The 22,454-nt window shown below is 37.1% G+C and overlaps 1 protein-coding gene across 3 annotated transcripts in view; it reads left to right on the forward strand.

The window, feature by feature from the left end:
• Positions 1-22,454, forward strand: part of ZFYVE9 (zinc finger FYVE-type containing 9) — a 142,981-nt gene that overhangs the window by 100,126 nt on the left and 20,401 nt on the right. For all 3 annotated transcript variants that reach the window (XM_044238227.1, XM_044238226.1, XM_044238228.1), the window contains one exon: positions 2,104-2,208. In XM_044238227.1, coding sequence (XP_044094162.1) covers positions 2,104-2,208 — 105 coding nt within the window. The remainder of the gene's footprint in view (positions 1-2,103; positions 2,209-22,454) is intronic.

Below are 22,454 nucleotides of genomic sequence, written 5' to 3' on the forward strand. Positions count from 1 at the left end.
TCTTTAATTTTTTATAGATTTTATTTATTTCAGAGAGAGTTGCAAAAGCAAGGGTGAAGGGCAGAGGGAGAGGGAGAAGCGGGCTGCCTGCTGAGCAGTGAGCCTGACTTTAGGGCTCTATCCCTGGACCCCAGGATTGTGACCTGAGCCGAAGGCAGACACTAAACCGACTGAGCCACCCAGGCACTCCTAACGTTTAATTTCTTAATATTTTTATGGAGCATGCTTTTTATATGATATCTAAGAACTTACTGACCAGAATGGCATCACACATATTTTCTTCCATGTTGCTTTGTAGAAGGCTTATAGTTTGATTTTTATGTTTTATATTTAAGTCTATGGTCCATTTTTAGTTAATTTTTGTTCATGATTGTGAGGCATTGTTAGAAACTCTTTTTTTTTGGTCCAGTACTGTTCGTTAAAAAGATTATCCTTTCTTCATTTACCTGGCTTCACACCCTTATCAAAAGTCAGTTGGAGGGCGCCTGGGTGGCTCAGTGGGTTAAGCCGCTGCCTTCGGCTCAGGTCATGATCTCAGGGTCCTGGGATCGAGTCCCGCATGGAGCTCTCTGCTCAGCAGGGAGCCTGCTTCTCTCTCTTTCTCTCTCTCTCTCTCTCTCTCTCTCGCTCTCTCTCTCTCTTTCTCTGCCTCTCCATCTACTTGTGATCTCTGTCAAAAAAATAAAATCTTAAAAAAAAAAAAAAATCAGTTGGGGCACCTGGGTGGTTCAGTCAAGCAACTAACTCTTAGTTTTAGCTCAGGTCATGATCTCAGGGTCCTAAGATCAAGCCCCTCATGGGGCGCCATGCAGAGATTCGCTCCCCTCCCTTCTCCCCCATCACACTTTTTCTCTAAAATAAATAAATAAAATCTTAAAAAAAAAAAAAAAAGTCAGTTGACCATACCTGTCCAAGCCTAAATGTGGATGAAGACAAAAAGAGTAGCCCATTCTCTGGTCTCACTTTAGATTCATGACTGATACCATTAAAGAAGCTCTCAGACCTGGCAATCTTTCCTGCTCCATAACACATTCCTATTCTCATGTTTTCTCAAATTTCCAGTGCCTCCTCTTCTTTTCTCACTTTCAGCTGATGACTCAGCCCCAATTTCCCTGAGTTAATAGAAGCAGTCAGAAGACAATTTTCACACCATTCTATCAAAAAACTTATCAGTATCTATACATTTTCTTTTCTTAGCTTCTAGGACACCTTTCTTTCTTGGTTCTTCTGCAGACTTCTGACTTGCCACTTTTCCCTTCCCATCTTGTTCTACCTCTCAGTAAATGGAAGTATGGTCTTACAGTTGCCCCATCCATTTAATTCAGAATCATCTTTGATTCTTCTCTTTTTTCCACATTCCACATTCAGTCCAGTGACAGGTATTGTCAGTTACCTCTTCAAAATATATTTAGAATCTGATAACTTCTCACCACCTTTTGAATTGTTAACACTTTGGTCAAAGTTATCACTGTCTCTTACCTGAATTATTCTTGTATTTTTATCTGATCTCCTTTCTTCTGTCCTTGTTCCCTTACCTGCTATTCTACAGAGAAGTAAGAGAGATCTGTTAAAATAGGTCAAAAACCTTCTCACTGTAAAGGCAGAGGTCCTTATGGTGGCCTACAAAACCCTATGAAATCTAGCTTTGTGCTGTCACTGTGACCAGAACTCCTACCACTCTTGCTCACTTTGCTGGTTGTGGTGTATGCATGTGCATATGTTTTATCTACAGATAGTCATTGAGTGCTTAAGCTGTTCCAGGCATTTGGGATATAACAAGAAGAAAACAAGTGAGAGTCCCTACCTCTTGGAGCTTACTCTAGAAGGAGGAGACAGTTAACACAGAGTAATAAGTAGTCAGATATTTGTTTAATATTGTACATAAGGTGTATATGAGATAGGTCTACTTCTTTATGAGAATTTATAATCTAATTAGAGAGCTAGAATATACACATTAGAGTTTTCATTATACATTTCCTTATTATTTAAATTAATAGTATCTTCTAATTTTCACATTCTTTCAGCTTGTGCTGCTTTTATTACTATAAATCAAATCCTGCCATTGGTGAATGCTTTATTCCACTTCAATCTGCTTTTTCCCAGGACTTCAGAAATTACCAGTATACATTGCCAGTAGTTCAAGGTTTGGTGGTTGATATGGAAGTTCGGAAAACCAGTATCAAAATTCCCAGCAACAGATACAATGAGGTAAGATTTATCACCAAGGCACATTTTTCATTGTTAAATACACAAATGAAAATGAAAAATATATGAGTATATATAAATTTCATTTTTTAATTGATAGTGAAATCAGTTCATAATGCTATGTGACTTAGATCAGTGATGAGGAATTTCATGACAGAAAATCAAGATGTTAGGTTTGTGATTTATTTAGTCATTAGTTGTGTCATTGATTGTGCTTTTGATACTATGGTAATCAGTGACAGATTTGCATTTCGACTAAGGTATAAAATTAACTTTATAACACTAGTGGTGGGATCTTTTCATTTTTCCCTCTTACTGTGAATATATATTATTTTTGACAATACTTAACATTTAAGCATTAACTCCCAAAATGAATTTTAAGTAAGATTTCAAAAGCAAATAAATGGTTGCATTTGGAATTAATGAATGGTTCCATTTTGTAACTATAATGCATTCTATATACACATTACAGAATGAAGTAAACAGTGTTCTTTACTGATGTGCCCTGTGAAGTCTCTTTACTCTTTTTTTTTTTTTTTTCATAAAAGTATTATGAAAAGAATGTAGTTATTAGAAGCAACGAATTTGGAACCAAAGTCCTCCACCCTTTTTGTCCAGGGAATTCTCAGCTTTCTGAATTTCTCTTTGGTGGCTGCCTAAGATTCTTTAGTTGATCACAGTGACTGGCTTTAGTTGCAGGTTTTGAACCTATTAAAATGCAGATTCCGTGGAAAGTCAGTAATTCTTTTTTGTTTTCTTTTTTTAAAATTGAAATTCTATTAATTAACATATAATATATTACTAGTTTCAGAGGTGGAGTTCAGTGATTCATCAGTCTCATATAATACCCATTGCTCATTGCATCACGTGCCCTTCTTAATGTCCATCCCTTCAACCCCCATCCCCCCAGCAACCCTCAGTTTGTTTCCTAAGATTAAGAGTCTCTTAATGATTTGTGTCCCTCTCTGATTTTATCTTGTTTTATTTTTCCCCTCTTCCCCTATGATCCTCTATTTCGTTTTTGTTTTTTTAAGATTTTATTTGTTTATTTGACAGAGATGAGAGGCAGGCAGAGAGAGAGGGAAGCAGGCTCCCTGCTGAGCAGAGAGCCCAATGTGGGGCTCATCCAAGGACCCTGAAATCATGACCTGAGCCGAAGGCAGAGGCTTACTGAGCCACCCAGGCACCCCTCTTTGTTTCGTTTCTTAAATCCACATATCAGTGAGATCATATGATAATTGTCTTTCTCTGATTAATTTATTTCACTTGCTATAACACCCTCTAGTTCTATCCACATTGTTGTAAATGGCAAGAAAAAAGTCTTGCTTAAATTGAAAGGTTTCTTAAAGTTGTTTGTAAAATGTCCAATAGTAATCATATGGTTTAAAAGGAAAATCTTATTTTGAAACTCAATTTGATATAATAATGGTTAAAATTTATTTTATTATTATTTTTAAAGATTTTATTTAAAAATAAGCATGTGCTTGAGCTGGTGCATGTGCACATGCAAGCAGGGAAAGTAGCAGCAGAGAGAGGGAGAAGCAGGCTCCCCGCTGAGCAGGGAGCCCAGTGGGATGGGAGGCTCCAACCCAGGACCCTGAGATCATGACTGGAGCCCAAGGCAGAGGATTAACTGACTGAGCCACCCAGGTGTCCCAAAATTTATTTTATTAGAAGGCTGGTAAGTCCGCAGTTATTGCTTCTATTTCTTGGTTTAAAGTAAACTACCTCCTTCACTCTCTTTTTTTCATTTTTTCCTTCTTTCTTTTTTTCCCCTTCATTCAGCCACTTATTCATCATTCAATTGTATACTGTTTTTACTTTCACTTAGAATCATGTAAATGTCTTACTGGACTTATAAACTCAGGAGAAGGAGTTTTATGAGAATAACCTACGCAAAGAAAGGTTTTATCCATGGCTTTCAATGCAATAGCTTTTTTCAGGACAGTAGAAAATAGTAGCTAGAATGTGTACTTTATTTTTTCCTGTGATGCAATTAATAGTTTTTATCTATTAGATAGTCCTACCTTGGAATATCAATAAGTAATAGACTAGACTAGGTAGTGTCAAATCTTTAAAATGAATGATTTTTAAATATTTTATGCCCTAAGTAGTCTTTTTTTTTTTTTAATTTATTTGAGAGAGAGATCACAAGTAGGCAGAGAGGCAAGCAGAGAGAGGAAGGGAAGCAGGCTCCCTGCTGAGCAGAGAGCCTGACGTGGGGCTCGAGCCCAGGAGCCCCAGGAGCTGAGACTATGACCTGAGCCGAAGGCAGAGGCTTAACCCACTGAGCCACCCAAGTGCCCCATGCCCTAAATAGTCTTAAAAGAGATATGCTTTGAAAACACATTTATTTCTCAAATTTGAAAGTTTTTTTGTTTCACAAACATTTATTAAATATACTCTGTGATATGAAATACAAAGATGAGTTAAGAACATGATGCTTGCCTTCTGGGAGCCTATTGTCCAGAAGTAAGATAATCAGATGTCTTCTTCAAGCAGGTAATACACGTGGCTATCCTTGGTGTTTACAGTATGGTGCTTGGGTTGGATCTATTTATAAAAGTGTATCTTTAAAAAGCTATGAGGCCTCCATAGTTATTTCAGTACCGACCTAGGACATTTATGACAACTGCCATTTATATTACCTGTCTTTATCTGCCTCCTAGGTTTATGGTTGTGCAGGTTCAGATATCTTTTTTTCAAAAACAGTAACTGTATTTCTTATTGTTTATTATATTTCATTTTCAATAAAGTTTACCAACTATATATTATTTATTTTCCTTATTTGATTTAGCAGACTGACTTCCCTTCTAATTCAGTTTTTATTTAAACTCATATTTTATGTTTGTTTATTTCAACTCAGTTCAATATTTCTCTCTCCGTCTTGGATATTTGAATTGTGTTGGTAATAATTCTTCACTTTGTAGCTGAAAAAAATAATTTCTTATATATTATTTACTCAAGATAATATTCTGTTTTTCCTTTTATTTACTTTTCTTTGTTGATACCTATAGTCTTCCTTATTTTCTAGACTGTGTTCTCTGTTGCTCTAAAGCCTTTGCAAAAGCTATTTCCTTATTGATGCACACTTTCCCTGTTCATTACCTGCCTAACTCTCACTCATTTTTCAGGTGTCAGCTTAGATGAATAAGCTTTTAGTTAACTCCCAGTGGGGATGACTCTCCCCTGTTATAAACATCTCTAGAATTCTACACATACTGTGTGTGTAGTGTTCATTATATTTGTACTTCCTTCTTTAGAGTCTATTTTCTCTACCAGACTTCTTCTTCTTCTTCTTCTTTTTTTTTTTTTTGAAGATTTTATTTATTTGTTTGACAGATAGCACAAGTAGGTAGAGCAGCAGGCAGAGGGAGAGGGAGAAGCAGGATCTCCGCTGAGCAGGGAGTCTGATGCAGGGCTCAATCCCAGGACCCTGGGATCATGACCTGAGTCAAACGCAGATGCTCAACTGACTGAGCCACCCTGGTGCCCTTCTACGAGACTTATTTCAGTGAGGAACTATGTCTGTCTTGTTTACCACTGTATCATTAGCAGACTGCCTAGTAAAGAGTAATTACATGAGAAATACCTATTGAATGAAGACATGAAAGAGAACTAATATAGATAAAATGATGTGAAAACAAGTGCTAAAACTTACTGCAAGTTTACTAAAAGTTTAGAGAAAGGAGAGTTCTAATAATTGGAATAGTCAGGAATATTCCTTTATTTCCTGTTGATCCTGAATCCCTAACAGCCAGAGCAGCATGTTCCATGCAGGAAGGTTTATAAATGTTCATGTAAATGTCATATAAATGTAAATGGACAGCGAATGATGTTCAGGCACGAGAAAGAGAAGGGTGGAAAATAACAAGTGGAAAGGGTGATAGATGCCTGCAGAAAAAAGGCAGAAAAGCACCAGGGATGGGCATGTTTTGAAAGGAAGATAGAAGACAGCAATCTGCCCAGTGAAGAAGAGGCTAAAGTGGACTGAGAGATAAAGCTGTGCAAAGAAACTCCTGGGTTTTCAAAGACCTTCAGAAGTCAGGCAAAGGAATCTAGACTTTAATATGATAATCTGTAAATAGATTGTACAGGTTCTAAAGCAGAGGAGTGACTTAATGAAAGTGAGCTTTAGAAACCTCAGTTTTGGCAACTATATGTAAACTGGAGAGAGGGGGCCACTAAGGAAAGATTTTAAGCTTAGAAAGCTAGAAGACAGTACTTCTGGCAGCATGGAAAATTTAATAAATGAAGTAGTCTTTGTGTATAAATTCTCTAATCTCCTTCATCAAGGCCACTCAAGCTCTCTGTTGATTTAGGTAACCCTACTCATGTTATAATGATGAGATTATTTTGGTCATTGTACTAACTAACGTATTGTTAGTTATATTAAGTTAATGTTGTAACATTTATTGACGTGTACTATGTAGCAGGCACTATGTATTTTTACACTATCTCTATGAGATTGGTATGTTTAATTCCTTTTAATAGATGAGGATATTAAGGCATAGAACTAGCAGGTGGTGGAGCCATAATCAAACCTAGGCAGTCTGGTTCCAGTGTCCTTACTCCTAGTCACTATACTAACCTGATTTTTATAGACATCATTTTAACAATTATCAATATGACTTTAGGGCCTTTAGTGAGGTAATCAAATTTAAATGAAGCTGTTAGAATGAGTCCTTATAAGGACATCAGTATAACTGATGCTTGCCTTCTGGGAGCCTATTGTCCAGAAGTAAGATAATCAGGACATCATTACATGATGTCCTTATAAGGGGAAATCAGGGGAAAGGGGAAATTTGGACCCATACGCTCACAAAGGGAAGATGATAGAGACATTAAGGAGAAGATGATCACCTACAAGGCAGGGATAGAAGCCCAGAACAAATCCTTCTTTTACAGCCCTCAAATGGAACCAGTTCAGCCAACATCTTGATCTTGGACTTTCACCTTCCAGAACTGTGAGACAATACATTTCTGTTGTTTAAGCCATCCACTTTGTGGTACATTGTTATAGCAGTTTTGGCACATTCACACACAGATCCACTTTAATAGCTGCAATGTCAAATGAAGTAAGTAAAAAAAGAAAGAAAGAGGTCAGTGGGGCAGAGAAGTTGATCTCTGTGATTGCCCTACTTTACTGTCTGTTGTTTCTACGCCATAGTGCAGGTAGGGGAAACCCAAACTGAACCCGAGGTCTCTCTGAGTTGAAGAGAGAGTTGAGAATGTAGGGAGGTCATAATGGCTAGAATTTGCAAAACAGATTGCTGGAAATAAAAGAACTCTGGAAATACACAGGAGGTTCCCACTGTGTCTTCAGCTGACTACTAATCAGTGTATGTATGTGAGAAAAACACTGGAAAGATACAAGTAAAACAATTCCTACAAGGCCAGGCATAGTTTGTGTTCTTACTGGCTGGAATAAACTAGGGGCAGATTATTCCTATCAAAACAAGTTATCCATAGGTTCAGCTTGCCCTGATCCTACTTATCAAGCTTAAGAGAAAGGCTTAGCAGGATGAAGGAAAGAGCATGTTATGGATAGACATGGAAAATATCAAAAGACCCAAATTGGATTTCAAGAAATGAAAATGACAATGAAACGAAAAATACGCTGTATGAATTTAATGGAATATTAGACACTGCCAAAGAAAAAATTAGTAAACTTAAAAGCGTAGTGCTAGAAACTATCCAAAATGAGACATAAAAAGAAAAGACTGAAAAATTAAATGAACAGCACATGATTGAACTGTGGGAGATGTTAGTTGGCCTAGCACTATAATTGAAGTCTTTAAGAAGATAAGAGGTAAGTAAACAACAAATATTTGAAAACTCAGTAATCAGAAATTTTTTAAATTAGAAGTATAAAGGGTATCAGGAAGCTCAATGAATTCCAGTTGTAGAAAACATGATGAGAACTACATTTAGGAACATTATAATCATCTTAGTTAAACCACTTAATACCAGAGCTAAAGAGAAGAATCTTAAAAGCAACTAGAGAAGAAAAAAATCCACATTATATGCTGAGGAACAAATATAAGAATAACAGCAGACTGTTTATCAAAACAATTCAAGCCACAAGAAAGTACAGTGAATCTTTAAAATACTGAGAAAAAAACCCATCAACTTATACCCAGTAAAAAATATGTTTCAAAAAGCAAAATGCTTTTTCAGAACTATAAGAGCCAAAAGAATCTTTTACCAGTAGACCTATTTTATAAGAAGTATTAAAGGAAGTCCTTCATGGAGAATACCAATTAATGGAACTCTGGATCTTCATATAGGAGTATAGAGCAACAGAAATGGTAAATATGCAGGTAAATATAAAATCTCTTTAAAAGACAGTTGTTTAAAACAAAAATCATAAAATGTATCGAGTTTATAACATATGTAGAAATAAAATGCATGGCAAAAATACCACAAAAGCCAGGGAAGGGGAGATGGAAGTAGACAGGTATAATGTTCTTAAATGTCATAGGATATGGTATATTACTTGAAATTAGACTGATAAGTTAAAGATATAAACCCAAAAGCAACCACTAGAAAAACTAAAGAGGGATAGCTAATGAGCCGATAAAGAAGATAAACTAGAATCATATAAGGACTGAAAAAGAAGAAAAAGAAAAGGAGATGGGACTAGTAGAAAATAAATAGCAAGATGTTAGATTTAAATCTAACCATATCAGTAACCAGTTATATATAAATGGTCTAAACACCCTCAATTAAAAGACAGAGATCGTCAAATTGGATGCATAAGCAAGATTTACCTCTATGCTATGAATAAGAAAACCACTTCAAATATGAAAAATAGTTTAAATGTAAAAGGGTGGAAAATGATATACCATGGTAATACTAATCAAAAGAAAGCTAAGCTTGAGTGGATAGAGTACTATCAAAGTGTGTTTCAGAATGAAAAGTATTACCAGGAATAGAAAGTTTCATTTCATAATTATTAAGGGATCGGTTCATCAAAAGGATGTAACAGTCCTAGACATTTATGCATTAATAACTGAGCTTCAAAATTCTTTTTTTTTTTTTAAAGATTTTATTTATTTATTTGACAGAGAGAGATTACAAGTGGGCAGAGAGGCAGGCAGAGAGAGAGAGGAGGAAGCAGGCTCCCTGCGGAGCAGAGAGCCCGATGTGGGACTCGATCCCAGGACCCTGAGATCATGACCTGAGCCGAAGGCAGCAGCTTAACCCACTGAGCCACCCAGGCGCCCTGAGCTTCAAAATTCTTGAAGCGAGAAATGATAGAACTATAAGGGTAAATAGACAAGTCTATGACTATATTTGGAGATTTCAATATCCCTGATTTAATAATTGTTCGAAGTAGACAGAAAATCAGAAATATAGAAAACTTTAACAACACTGTCAACCAATTCAACTTGAGTGGTTTTTATAGAACACTCCACCCAAAAGCAGCAGAGAGCACACATTCTTTTCCAGTGTACGTAGAACATTAGAAGATAGGCCATATTCTGCGGTATAAAACAAGTCCTGATAAATTTAAAATGATTCAAATTATACAAAATTTGGTCTCTGACAACAATAGTACTAAATTAGAAATCAATATCAGAAATATCTCTAGAAAAATCCCCAAATATTTGGAAACAAAATACACACTTTTTAATAATCTATGGGTCAAAGAAGAAAGCCAAAGGAAATTAGAAAATATTTTGAGCTGTTTGAAAATGAAAACATGGCATATCAAAATTTGTGGGATGCAGCTAAAACAGTGATTAGAGAGAAATTGATAGCATTACTTTTTATAGTAGGGGGGAAAAAAGACATTTCAAATCAATGACCTAATCTTCTACCTTAGGAAATTAGAAAGGGAAGAATAAAATACAAAGTAAATGGAAGAAAGAAAATAATAAAGACAATACCAGCAGTTCATAAAGTAGAAGACAAAAAAAAAAAAGAAAACAAAACCCCAATTAAGAAAAATGGAATGATGGTTGCCTGGATAGCTGTCAGTTAATCATCTGCCTTCTGCTCAGGTTATGATCCTAGGGCACTGGGATGAAGCCCTGCATTGGGCTTCCTGCTTAGTAGGGAGCCTGCTTCTCCCTCTCCCTCAGTCCCTCCTTGGATTGTGCTCGTTGCTCTCTCTCAAATAAATAAAATCTTAAAAAAAGAAAAAAACCAAAAGCTAGTTCTTGAGATCAATAAAATTGACAGACTTATAGTCAGACTGTTTGGGCTGATGGCCCAAGACTGATAGTCAAGAACACGAAATACCATTCTGAGATGTGCAAGGGAGGTTGTCAATACCAGTCCTGTAGACAGTAAGCAGCAAGGGTATATTATGAATATATCTGTGCCAGTAAATGTTCAGCTTAGCCAAAATGGACAAATTCCTTGAATGTCAAGCCTTTGTATCATACCTCAGAAAGCATGCCATGAATTTCCCTGTATTTATTGAAAGAATTGAATTTATTGTCACAAACCTTCCTACAAAGAAAAGCACAGATTCCAGGGTTCCTGGGTAGCTCAGTCAGTTAAGTGTCTAGCTTCAGTTCAGATCATGATCTGAGGATATTAATGTTCCTATATTAATGTTCCATATTCATGTTCTTGGCATTAAGCCCTACATTTGGTTCCATGCTCAGTGGGGAGTCTGCGTCACTCTCCCTCTGTCCCCTCCCCCCAACTCATGCTTTTCCTCTCTCTCTCTCTCAAATGATCTTTAAAAAAAAAAAAAAAGGCACAGGTCCAGATACTTTCCCTTGTGACTTTTACTAAACAACAAAGGAGGAAATAACACCACTTCTGGAAAAAAAAAAAAAAAAAAAACACTCAGAAAATAGATGAGGAGGGAATCTCATTCTATAAAACCAGCATTACACTAGTAACAAAACCAGGGGAGGAAAATTACAAGAAATGAAAACTGCAGACTTGTATCCCTCATGAAGATAGTTGCATAAATATGTAACATGTTTTTAGTAAATACAGTCCAGCAAAACACAAAATGATACGGTACATCATGACTAAGTGGGGTTTATTCCAAGAACACTAAGTTGGTTTAACATTCAAAAATCAATCTGTAACTCACCATATTAGCAGGATGTAAAAAGGTGAATCACATGATGGAGAAAAAGGATTTGACAAAATTCTACTTTCATTCAAAATGTGTATGTGTGTGTATATATATCTTGGCAGTCCAACAGTAGAAGAGAACTTCTACAGCTTAATAAACACACCTACGAAAAACCTACAATTAGTATATCAAATGGTGACAGAATAAACGCTTTACTGTTTAAGATTAAGAACAAGGAGAGGATGTCTACTCTTATTTCTATTCACCATTTCAGTGGAGCTTCTAGCCAATGTAATAAGACAAGAATAGACAAAATTAACAAGAAGACAAAATAAGATGAATATAGACTGGAAAAAAGATTGTTTTTCTTCACAGATAACATGATTGTTTACTATGTAGGAAATCCTACTCTCTCTACAAAAGGGCTACCAGATCTAATAAGTGAATTTAGCAAGATCCTTGTGTAAAAATCAGTCATATTTCTGTGCACTAATAATAAACATTCAGAAATTAGAATTTATGGGGCACCTGAGTGGTTCAGTCAAGCCTCTGACTTGACTTCAGCTTAAGCCTCTGACTTGACTTCAGCTCAGGTCATGAGCCCATGGATCATGAGATGAGCCCCACATTGGGCTCTGTGCTCAGTGTGGTGTCTGCTTTAGATTCTCTCTCCCTCCACCCCCTCCTTCTCTCTCTCAAATAAAGAAAATCTTAAAAAAATAAAGAAAGAAAGAAGACCCAAATAAGTGAAGAGGGATACTGTGTTTATGGATTGGAAGATTCAATCTTGTTAAGATGTTGGTTGTACCCAGATTGAGCTGTAGCTTCAACACAATCCCCGTCAAAATGCCAGCAGGGTTTTGTTGTTGTTGCTGCTGTTGTTTTAAATTGAGGTGCTGATTTTAAAATTTATATGGAGATAGAAGGAACATAGAATAGCTAAAACAACTTTTAAAAAAGATTTTTTTTTTAAGATTTTATTTATTTATTTGACAGAGAGAGATCACAGTAGACAGAGAGGCAGGCAGAGAGAGAGGAAGGGAAGCAGGCCCCCTGCCGAGCAGAGAACCCAATGCGGGACTCGATCCCAGGACCCTGAGATCATGACCCGAGCGGAAGGCAGCGGCTTAACCCACTGAGCCACTCAGACACCCCAAAAAAGATTTTTATTTATTTATTTGACAGAGAGAGATCCCAAGGAGGCAGAGAGAGATGGGGGAAGAGATGAGCTCTCTGCTCAGCAGAGAGCTGGATGTGGGGCTCGATCCCAGGGCCCTGAGATCATGACCTGAGCTGAAGGCAGAGGCCTAACCCATTGAGCCACCCAGGCACCCCTAAAACAACTTAAAAAAATGTATTATTTGACAGCGAGAGCATGAGTGAAGTGGGGGGCAGTGGAGGGTCAGAGGAAGAGGGAGAAGCAGACTTCCTGCTTAGCAGGGAGCCTGATGTAGGGCTTAGTTGCAGGACCCTGGGATCATGACCTGAACTGAAAGCAGATGCTTAACTCACTGAGCCACCCAAATGCCCCTAGCCAAAACAACTTTGAAAAAAGAACATAATTCAAGTACTTGTACTACCTGATGTTAATAACCTGATGTTATTTAATAATAACCTGATGTTATTTAAAAGGTAGAGTAATCAAGATGGTATTATTTTGCTGTAAATGCATACATACAGATCAATGGAGCAGAGTAGAGAGTGATTTCAAATGCTGTTTTTATGGGGGTATACACATGTCAAAATTCATCAGACTGTACATTTTAAATATGTATGTTTTATCAGTTTTAAGTATAATTATAAAAAAATCAGGGTGTTTTTTTTAAAATATAGTGTGCATTCAACCTATTATCAGGTTGCTGTGGAAATAGAGCCAAAGAATTAGCCTAATGTCAAAATCTGAAGTCTCAAAGTTTTGTTAATCCTTTACTCAGGTACCAAAGAATAGAGAAATTTATGTTGGTTGTGATATAATGCAAGACTCTGTGAAATTATATGTCTGTACAATTCCCCATCTAGTATAATTTAGGCTGGATGGCCTCTTGAGATTCCTTCCTACTCTGTGAAACTGAAATAGGAGCTTTGGCTTATTTTAATTCAAGGCTACACATATTCTTCAGAGAAATGTGAACTTACAAAATCATGATTTCATAGGTTCATTGTAGCACTAGCAAGAACAGATGGCCCTAAAATCTGTCTGAGGAATGTTTTATTTTCTGGCTTTCAAAGAATACATTTCTTTTCTCTTAGGGGAGGAGGAGCTGATAGTCCTCTTTTCAAAAGAATGAAAGGAGTCGCAAATCCAGCAATAGATTAAAAAAATTATTCACCAAACAAAAATTATTCACCAGGATCAAGTAGGATTTATTCTGGGGGGGATGCAAATGTGGTTCAATATTCACAAATCAATCAGTGTGATATATCACATCAACAAGAGAAAGGATAACCATATGATCACTTCAGTAGATGTAGAAAAAGCATTTGACAAAGTACAACATCCACTCATGATAATAGTCCTCCACAAAGTAGGTTTAGAGGGAATGTACCAGAGGACTTGAAGATGGGTGCTAGCTTCAGGACACAGGTGAACTCCAGCTGATGGGAAAGATGTTTATATTGTTCCAGAATATCTCCAGGCAAGGATATTCTTCTCTATTCCATCGTTACTCAACTCAGTGTTCTTTTCTCAGTTCCATTTCTTTTCCTTCACTCATGATTTTCTCTTTATCCGAATTCATAGCCAATTCAAATGTTTTACCTTTTAGGAATCCTTCCTAGATTCTCCATTCCCCAGACAGTATCATTCTTTCTTTGCTCTGTTTTCCTAGCTTTCTTTATTCATGTATCTTGTATAGCTGATGAGTATGAAACCCCTTCTGCTCTGAATTTTGAGTCCCTTGAGGGCAGAGAGTCTCTCTTTCTTTCTTCATTTTATCTCTGGTACAGAGCTTTCATAAATTTTCCATGTCCCTGCAGTATCTTTCTACCTAAAGTCATTGTCAATCACTTGATAAATGTTTATAGAATTAAATTGTTAAAACTTATTAGGTACCTAATCTATGTGACACTGCAATTATATATGAACCAAAAAAATTTTTTTAAATCATGCTAACAACATTTACTCTCCATATAACTTCATGAATAAGACAAACCCTCCAAATCCATCCCTATTTAATATGGTTAACTAATTAGTATATTCAGCAAATATTTATTGAGCACCTACTGGAAACAAGGCCCTTACACAGTATATAGAAATTGTGCCAAGCCTTACACAGTATATAGAAATTGTAGCCATTCCTCAGGGTCTTTGGAACTTCCGTGCATATAAATTCCTTTCCACTTTAAATCAGATTAAATAAATTGTCCTTTTAACATGAGATTCAGGAAATTGAAGCATGTGGCACGTTAATTTGGAGATGGATTAGATGTTTAACTCTTCATACATTCCTTGATACAATCATTCCTAGAATTGTATTCTTTTAACAGGCTTTTAACAATTATAATCTTCGGGGATGGCTGGACTCTGGATGGGAAACACAGGAAGGAAAAGGTTCTGTACCTTCACTTGATATGCTAAAATAGCCTTTTGAGATAAGACCTGAGTAGCATTTAGCTCAGTTCCTGGCTCAAGGTTGACCTTCCATGGATGCTAACTCGTTTGCACATACTGTTGTCACAGCAATTGTTTCCTTGCCTTTTACTGGTATGTCATTTGCACTAATTCCCGAGTTTTTAGGAAGTGTCTGAATCCCATTATCTTGTAAGAGGTACTTGGTTGAATTACTTGCTATTGATTTTTAGGTTGTTTTACAATTTTATAAGCAGAGTAGAGGAAACAGGTCTACAAATTTTAGTGCAAACACATCATCAGTACTTACTGTGTTCTTGGTGCTATTCTAAGCACTTTATAAATATTTATTTAATCCTCATAACTGTATGAAATAGTTACTTTTATTATCACCTCTACAGAGGAGGAAACAGACACGGAAAATTAAGTAACTTGCCCAAAGGCACACTAGCAAAGCCCAGTAATATAGGCAGTCTGGCTTGAATTCTTGTTCTTAATCATAATCCAAAGCTGAATGTTGATGATTTAAGAAGTACAGTGTGCAATGGCAGTTCAAAGAAGGAAGCAGTCATACTGGTGTCTGGGAATTCAAGAAGACTGCATGCAGGAATTGGTATTTTTACTAGGCCTTGTTTTGGGGGGTAGAGTTTTTAGGTGCTTGGATACGGAGGATGAAAGGGAAGGCTAAAGAGCTCAGAGATGGGAAATGGTAGCACATCAAGAAGTAGTCCGGCAAATAAGGATATAGTAGGAAGGGAAGCAAGACAGGAAAGCTGGTTTGGAGTAAGAGCATGGGAAGCTAGTTATTTTGAGCAGAGGACAGGGTAGAAAAGATTGACATGATCAGCGTTGTGCTTTGGTAAATATGGAAACATTGTGTGAAATGAATCAGAACTGACAGAGAATGACTACAGAAAAACCTTACTGTCCAGAAAAGAGGTAATTATATCTTTTTTTCTTTTAATTTTTATTTATTCATTTGGCAGACAGAGATCACAAGTAGGCAGAGAGGCAGGCAGAGAGAGAGGAAGGGAATCAGGCTCCCTGCCAAGCAGAGAGCCCAATGCGGGGCTTGATCCCAGGACCCTGGGTTCATGACCTGAGCTGAAAGCAGAGGCTTTAACCCACTGAGCCACCCAGGTGCCCCAAGAGGTAGTTATATCTTGAACTCTGGGGAAAATAGGAATAGATAGAGGAGATACTACAGAGTTTGAATCAATAGAGCAGAGAAATAGCACAACTAGAAAGTTGCATATTTGTATCATCATATGACAAAAGTAACTTTATTTTATGGTCAGTAAAGTCCTTTGCATATCTGGGAAACTCTTGGTATATATGCACATGATTTTAAGAAGGTAAAAGTGCTCATTTATAAAGAAGTATGAAGTTTGTTTATCTCATTGGGCTTGAAATTGACATCTGGGGAAATTATTTCTTAGAAGCTAGCTAATTTATTTAGAATGTCTGAATTGAGAATATTAATCTGCTTAGTGTAGACAAAGTTAGAAACCACTTTAGCCTAATGATTTAGAAGAAATGATCTAACATTCTTTAAATTTATTTATTTTTATTTTTAATTTTTTTATTTTTTAACATTCTTTAAATTGCTGTGTGTGGGGTTGCCTGACGTGCTCAGACAGTACAGCATTTGACTCTTGATCTTGGGATCATGTGTTTGAGCCTTGTGGTTGGGGATAGAGTTTACTTAAAAAAAAAAAATTACCTGGGGCAAATAATATATTATATGTTAATTAAAAATTATATGTGATTATAGCAGTTCTTCATGTGATACAAATATAAACTGCAAATGAGAACCTAAATTAGTCTATCAGTTGACTTTGCTCTTCTGCTGACTTACCGTGTTTGCAGAAAATTTACTTAAAAGTAATCTTTGGAAAACCCTGACAGAAGTGGTTTGAATTAGTGAGGTTGATAAACATCAGTGTGAGAGGAATATTCAGTTATTATTTGGATGCCTCTGGTGATGTAGTAATATATTAAAACACTAACTTTTCGAGAGTTATAAACAAAACAAAATAAAGCCAGGAGATCATGATATCTTAGAATTGTATTGATATACTATCTAGGAATAAATTTAACCAAGAAAGTAAAAGACTTATACTTTAAAAACTACAAAACATTGCTGAAAGAAATGAAGAAAACCTAAATAAATGGGAAGACATATCATTCAGAGTGGATCTTCAGATCCAGTGCAAGCCCTATCAAAACTCCAGTAGCCTTTTTTTTTCCCCAGAAAAGAAGAAGCCAGTACTCAAGTTCTTTTGGAATTGCAAGTGTCTCCAAAGCCAAAATAATCTTGTATAAGAACAAAATTGGAGGAGTCATCCTTCCCATTCTCAAAACTTACTGCAAGACTACAATTATCAAAATAGTGTGGTACTAGTATGGAATAGATTTAAGAATCCAGAAATACGGGACGCCTGGGTGGCGCAGTTGGTTGGACGACTGCCTTCGGCTCAGGGCGTGATCCTGGAGTCCCGGGATCGAGTCCCACATCAGGCTCCCAGCTCCATGGGGAGTCTGCTTCGCTCTCTGACCTTCTCCTCGCTCATGCTCTCTCTCACTGTCTCTCTCAAATAAATAAATAAAATCTTTAAAAGAATCCAGAAATACATCCATACATTTATGGTCAGTTGATTCTGACAAGGGGGCCAAGACCATTTAATGGTGAAGGAATAGCCTTCAACAAACAGTGCTAGGACAACTGGATTTCCACATGTAAAAGAATGAAATTGTACCCCTACTCGCCATATATCAAACTTAATTGAAAATGGATCAGTGGGGACATCTGAGTGGCTCAGTCGGATAAACATCTGCCTTCGGCTCAAGTCATGATCCTGGGGTTCTGGGATCCAGTCCCGCATTGGGCTCCTGCTCAGCAGGGAGGCTATTCTCCCTCTGCCTGCTGCTCCCCCTGCTTGTGAGCTTTTTTCTCTCTCTCTGACAAATTAAATAAAATCTTAAAAATGAAAATGCATCGGTGGCCTAAATATAAGAGCTAAAATGATGGAGCTTTTTGAAAAAAAAAAAATCATGATGGTAGCTTCTTAACTTTGGATTTGGCAATGGATTCTCAGATAATTTACAATAGGACAAGTAACAAAAGAAAAAATAGATTGGACTTAATAAAAATTAAAAATTTTTTCATTCAAAGACATTAACAAGAAATGAAAAGACAGCCTACACATGGGAGAAAATATTTGCAAATCATACATCTGACAAGGGTCTGATATCTAGAAGATATAAAGAATTCTTGTGACTCAACAACAAGACAGTCCCATTAAAAAATGGGCAAAGGGCAACTTTTTTCTAGATATGTCCATGGAGACAAGGGAAACAAAAGCAAAAATAAACTATTGGGAATGCATCAAAATAAAAAGCTTCAGCACAACAAAGGAAACTAATCAACAAAACTAAAAGGCAACCTGTAGAATGGGAGAAGATATTTGCAAATGATTTATTCCAGTAAAGGGTTAATATCCAAAATACATAAAGAAATTATCAAATTGAACACCCAAAAAACAAATAATCTAATTAAAATGGGCAGAAGACATGAATAGACATTTCTTTAAGTAAGACATCCAGATGGCCAACAGGCACATGAAAAGATGTTTGTCATCACTTACCATCAGGGAAACAATGAGATACCACCTCACACCTGTTAGAATGGCTACAGTCAGCAACACAGGAACATGGGGTGTTGGTGAGGATTTGGAGAAAAAGGAACACTGATGCACCATTGGTGGGAATCCAAACTGGCACAGCCAATGTGTAAAACAGTCTGGAAGTTCCTCAAAAAGTTAAAAATAGATATGGTGCCTGGGTAAGCGTTTGAATCTTGATTTTGGCTGAAGTCACGATCCCAGGGTTATGGAATTGAGCTCTTCTTCAGGCTCTGTGCTCAGTGGGGAGTTTGCTGGAGATTCTCCCTCTCCCTTTGCCTCTCTCCCACTCACACATGAGCACTCTCTGTCTCTCTCAAATAAATAAATCTTAAAAAAGAAAGTTAAAATTAGAACTACCCTCTGACCCAGCAATTGCAGTACTAGGTATTTACCCAAAGAATACAAAAACATGAATTCAAAGGTGTACATGCACCCCTGTATTTATAGCAGCATTATTTACAATAGCCAAATTATGGAAGAGCCCAAATGTCCATCAAGTGTTGAATGGATAAAGAAGAGTGGTGTATGTACACAGTGGAATATTACTCAGCCATCAAAAAGAATGAAATCTTGGGGCGCCTGGGTGGCTCAGTGGATTAAGCCGCTGCCTTCGGCTCAGGTCATGATCTCAGGGTCCTGGGGTCCTGGGATCGAGTCCTGCATCGGGCTCTCTGCTCAGCGGGGAGCCTGCTTCTCTCTCTCTCTCTACCTGCCTCTCTGCCTACTTGTGATCTCTATCTGTCAAATAAATAAATAAAATCTTTAAAAAAAAAAAAAGAATGAAATCTTGTCATGACTTGGAAGGGCATGGATGGAACTGGAGAGTATAAGGCTTTGATATAAGAGAAAGACAAATACCATATGAGTTCACTCTTATGTGGAATTTAAGAAACAAAACAGATGAGCAAAGGGGGGAGAAAGAGAAAGAAACAAATGAAGAAAACAACTTTTAATTACAGAGAACAGGGAATAAACTAATGGTTACCAGAGGGGACATGGGTGGAAGGTGGGTTAAATAGGTGATGGGGATTAAGGAGTGCGCTTGTTGTGATGAACGCTGTGTGATATATGGAATTGTTGAATCACTATATTGTACACCCGAAACCAATAAAACACTATGTATTTTTTTTAAGATTTTATTGATTTATTTGACAGAGATCACAAGTAGGCAGAGAGGCAGGTAGGGAGAGAGAGAGGAGGAAGTAAGCTCCCCGCTGAGCAGAGAGCCGGATGCGGGGCTTGATCCCAGGACACTGGGATCATGACCTGAGCTGAAGGCAGAGGCCTTAACCCACTGAGCCACCCAGGCTCCCCGACACTATGTATTTTTTTAAATGAATAGTGGACTTGGGGGACCTGGGTGGCTCAGTGGTTGAGTTCTTGATTCTAGGTTTCAGCTCAGGTCATGATCTCAGGGTTGTGGGATCCAGCTGTCATGGGGCTCTGCACTCAGCATGGAGTCTGCCTGAGAGTCTCTCCTTCTCCCTTTGCCTCTCCCCCTGCTTGCTCTGTCTTGAGAGAGTGAGAGAAAGCATGAGCAAGGGGTGGGGTAGAGGGAGAGGGAGAAACAGTTTCCCCCTGAGCAGGGAGCCCAGCACAGGGCTCGATCCTAGGACCCTGGGATCATGATCTGAGCCAAAGGCAGCTACTTAATTGACTAAGCCATTCAGGCGCCCCTAAATGAAATCTTTCTTTTCTTCTTCTTTTTTTTTTTTTTAAATGGGCAAAAGACTTACATAGACATTTCTCCAAAGAAGATATTCAAATAGCCAATGAGCAGATGAAAAGATGCTTAACATTATTAGTCAAATGCAAATCAAAACCATAATGAGGTACTTCTTCACACCTACTAGGATGGCTATAAAACAACAACAGAAAATAACAGGTGTCAACAAGGATATAAAGAAATTGGGCCCCTTATATGTTATTGGTGAAGATATAAAATGGTTCCTCCACTATGAAAAGCAGTTTGGCAACTCCTCAAAAAATTGGACATAGAATTGCTGTATGGCCCTGCAATTCCACCTCCAGGTGTATACCCCAAAGAATTGAAAACAGTTACACAAACAAGTACATCCACACATCCACAATAGAGTAGCACTATTCACAATAGTCAAAAGATAGGCATAGCCGAAATGTGCCTGGATGGATAGATGGATAAACTCTGGTGCATGTATATGTATGTGTATATTGTATGTGTGTATGTGCATGTGTATTATTCAGCTATAAAAAGAAGTCAAGTACTGGTACATGCTACACCATGGATGAGCTTCCAGAACATTACATAAGTGAAAGAAGCTAGACACAGTGGTCACATATTATATGGTCCCGTTTGTGTGAAATAGCCAGAATAAATTCTTACAGAATGCAGATTGGTGGTTAGGATTAGGAGAGGAAGAAACCAGTTAGAGGAAGGTTTTTTACTTTGGAGCGAAGGAAGTGTTTTGGAACTAAGTAAAGGTTATTATTACACACCATTGTTAATGTATTAGATGCCACTGAATTGTTCACTTTGAATTGGTTGATTTTATGTATGTGAATTTCACCTCACATTATTTTGTTTTGACTGTGTTGATACAGGAATATAAAAATTGTCAGAACACTCATCTGGTATTTCTCACTGTAGTACTGCAGTTTGTAATGTAAGAGGAAGAGCTGAGTAAAATAAAACTTTTGGACTAGATTTTTGAAAGATTAAAGCCATTTAAAGGGTTGAATCAGGAAGGTGGACAAATGGGATGGCATGAGAGAAAAAATGGAAACTAGAAAACAAATTATCACTATCGATAGTTTCAGTCAGAAGCCAGAGTTATTACCGAGATAACATGAGTTCAGATTTGCTTACTAGATATAAAATGGTGGTCTGTGAGTTTTTTCAGGTTAGGTTCCGAATTACTATCTTAAATCTTTTGATAAGAACAACAAATCATTTGTTGAAGAGACTTTTTTCAATTAGATATTCTTTCCTGCTTTGTCGAAGACTAGTTGACCATATAGTTGTGGGTCCATTTCTGGGGTGTCTGTTCTGTTCCATTGATCTATGTATCTGTTTTTGTACCAATAACATGCTGTCTTCATCACCACAGCTTTGTAATATAACTTGAAGTCTGGAATTGTGATGCCTCCAGCTTTGCTTTTCTTTTTCAAGATTGGTTTGTCTCTTCAGGGTCTTTTGTGGTTCCATACAGATTTTAGGATTATTCTAGCTCTATGAAAAATGCTGGTGGTATTTTGATAGGGATTGCATTAAATATGTAGATTGCTTTGGGTAGCATACATATTTAACAATAGTTGTTCTTCCAGTCCATGAGCATGGAATGCTTTTCCATTTCTTTGCGTCTTTTTGATTTCTTTCATGAGTATTCTATAGTTTTCAGAGTACAGATCTTTTACCTCTGTGGTTAGATTTATTCCTAGGTATCTTGTGATTTTTGGTGCAATTGTAAATGGGATCAATTCCTTGATTTCTCCTTCTGCTGCTCCATTATGGGTGTATAGAAATGTAACAGATTTCTGTACGTTGATTTTATAGCAACTTTGCTGAATTCATGTATCAGTTCTAGCAATTTTTGGGTGGAGTCTTTCAGGCTTTCTACATGGAGTATCATGTCATCTGAAAATAAAGTTTGACATCTTCCTTGCCAATTTGGATGTCTTTTACTTTTTTTGGTCATCTGATTGCTGAGTCTAGAACTTCCTTTGCTCTGTTAAATAACAATGGTGAGAGTAGACGTCCCTGTCTTATTCTTGGCCCTAAAGGAAAAGCTCTCAGCTTTTCCCCATTGAAGATTATATTAGCTATGAGAAAAAGACCATCTCTTCAATAAATGGTGCTGTGAAAACTGGTCAAAAATATGCAGAAGAATGAAACTGGACCACTTTCCTAAACCATACACAAAAATACCCAAAATGGATTAAAGACCTAAATATGAGACAGGAAACCATC

Source organism: Neovison vison, chromosome 2, assembly GCF_020171115.1.
Source record: "Neovison vison isolate M4711 chromosome 2, ASM_NN_V1, whole genome shotgun sequence".
In the NCBI taxonomy this organism is placed as follows: Eukaryota; Metazoa; Chordata; class Mammalia; order Carnivora; family Mustelidae; genus Neogale; species Neogale vison.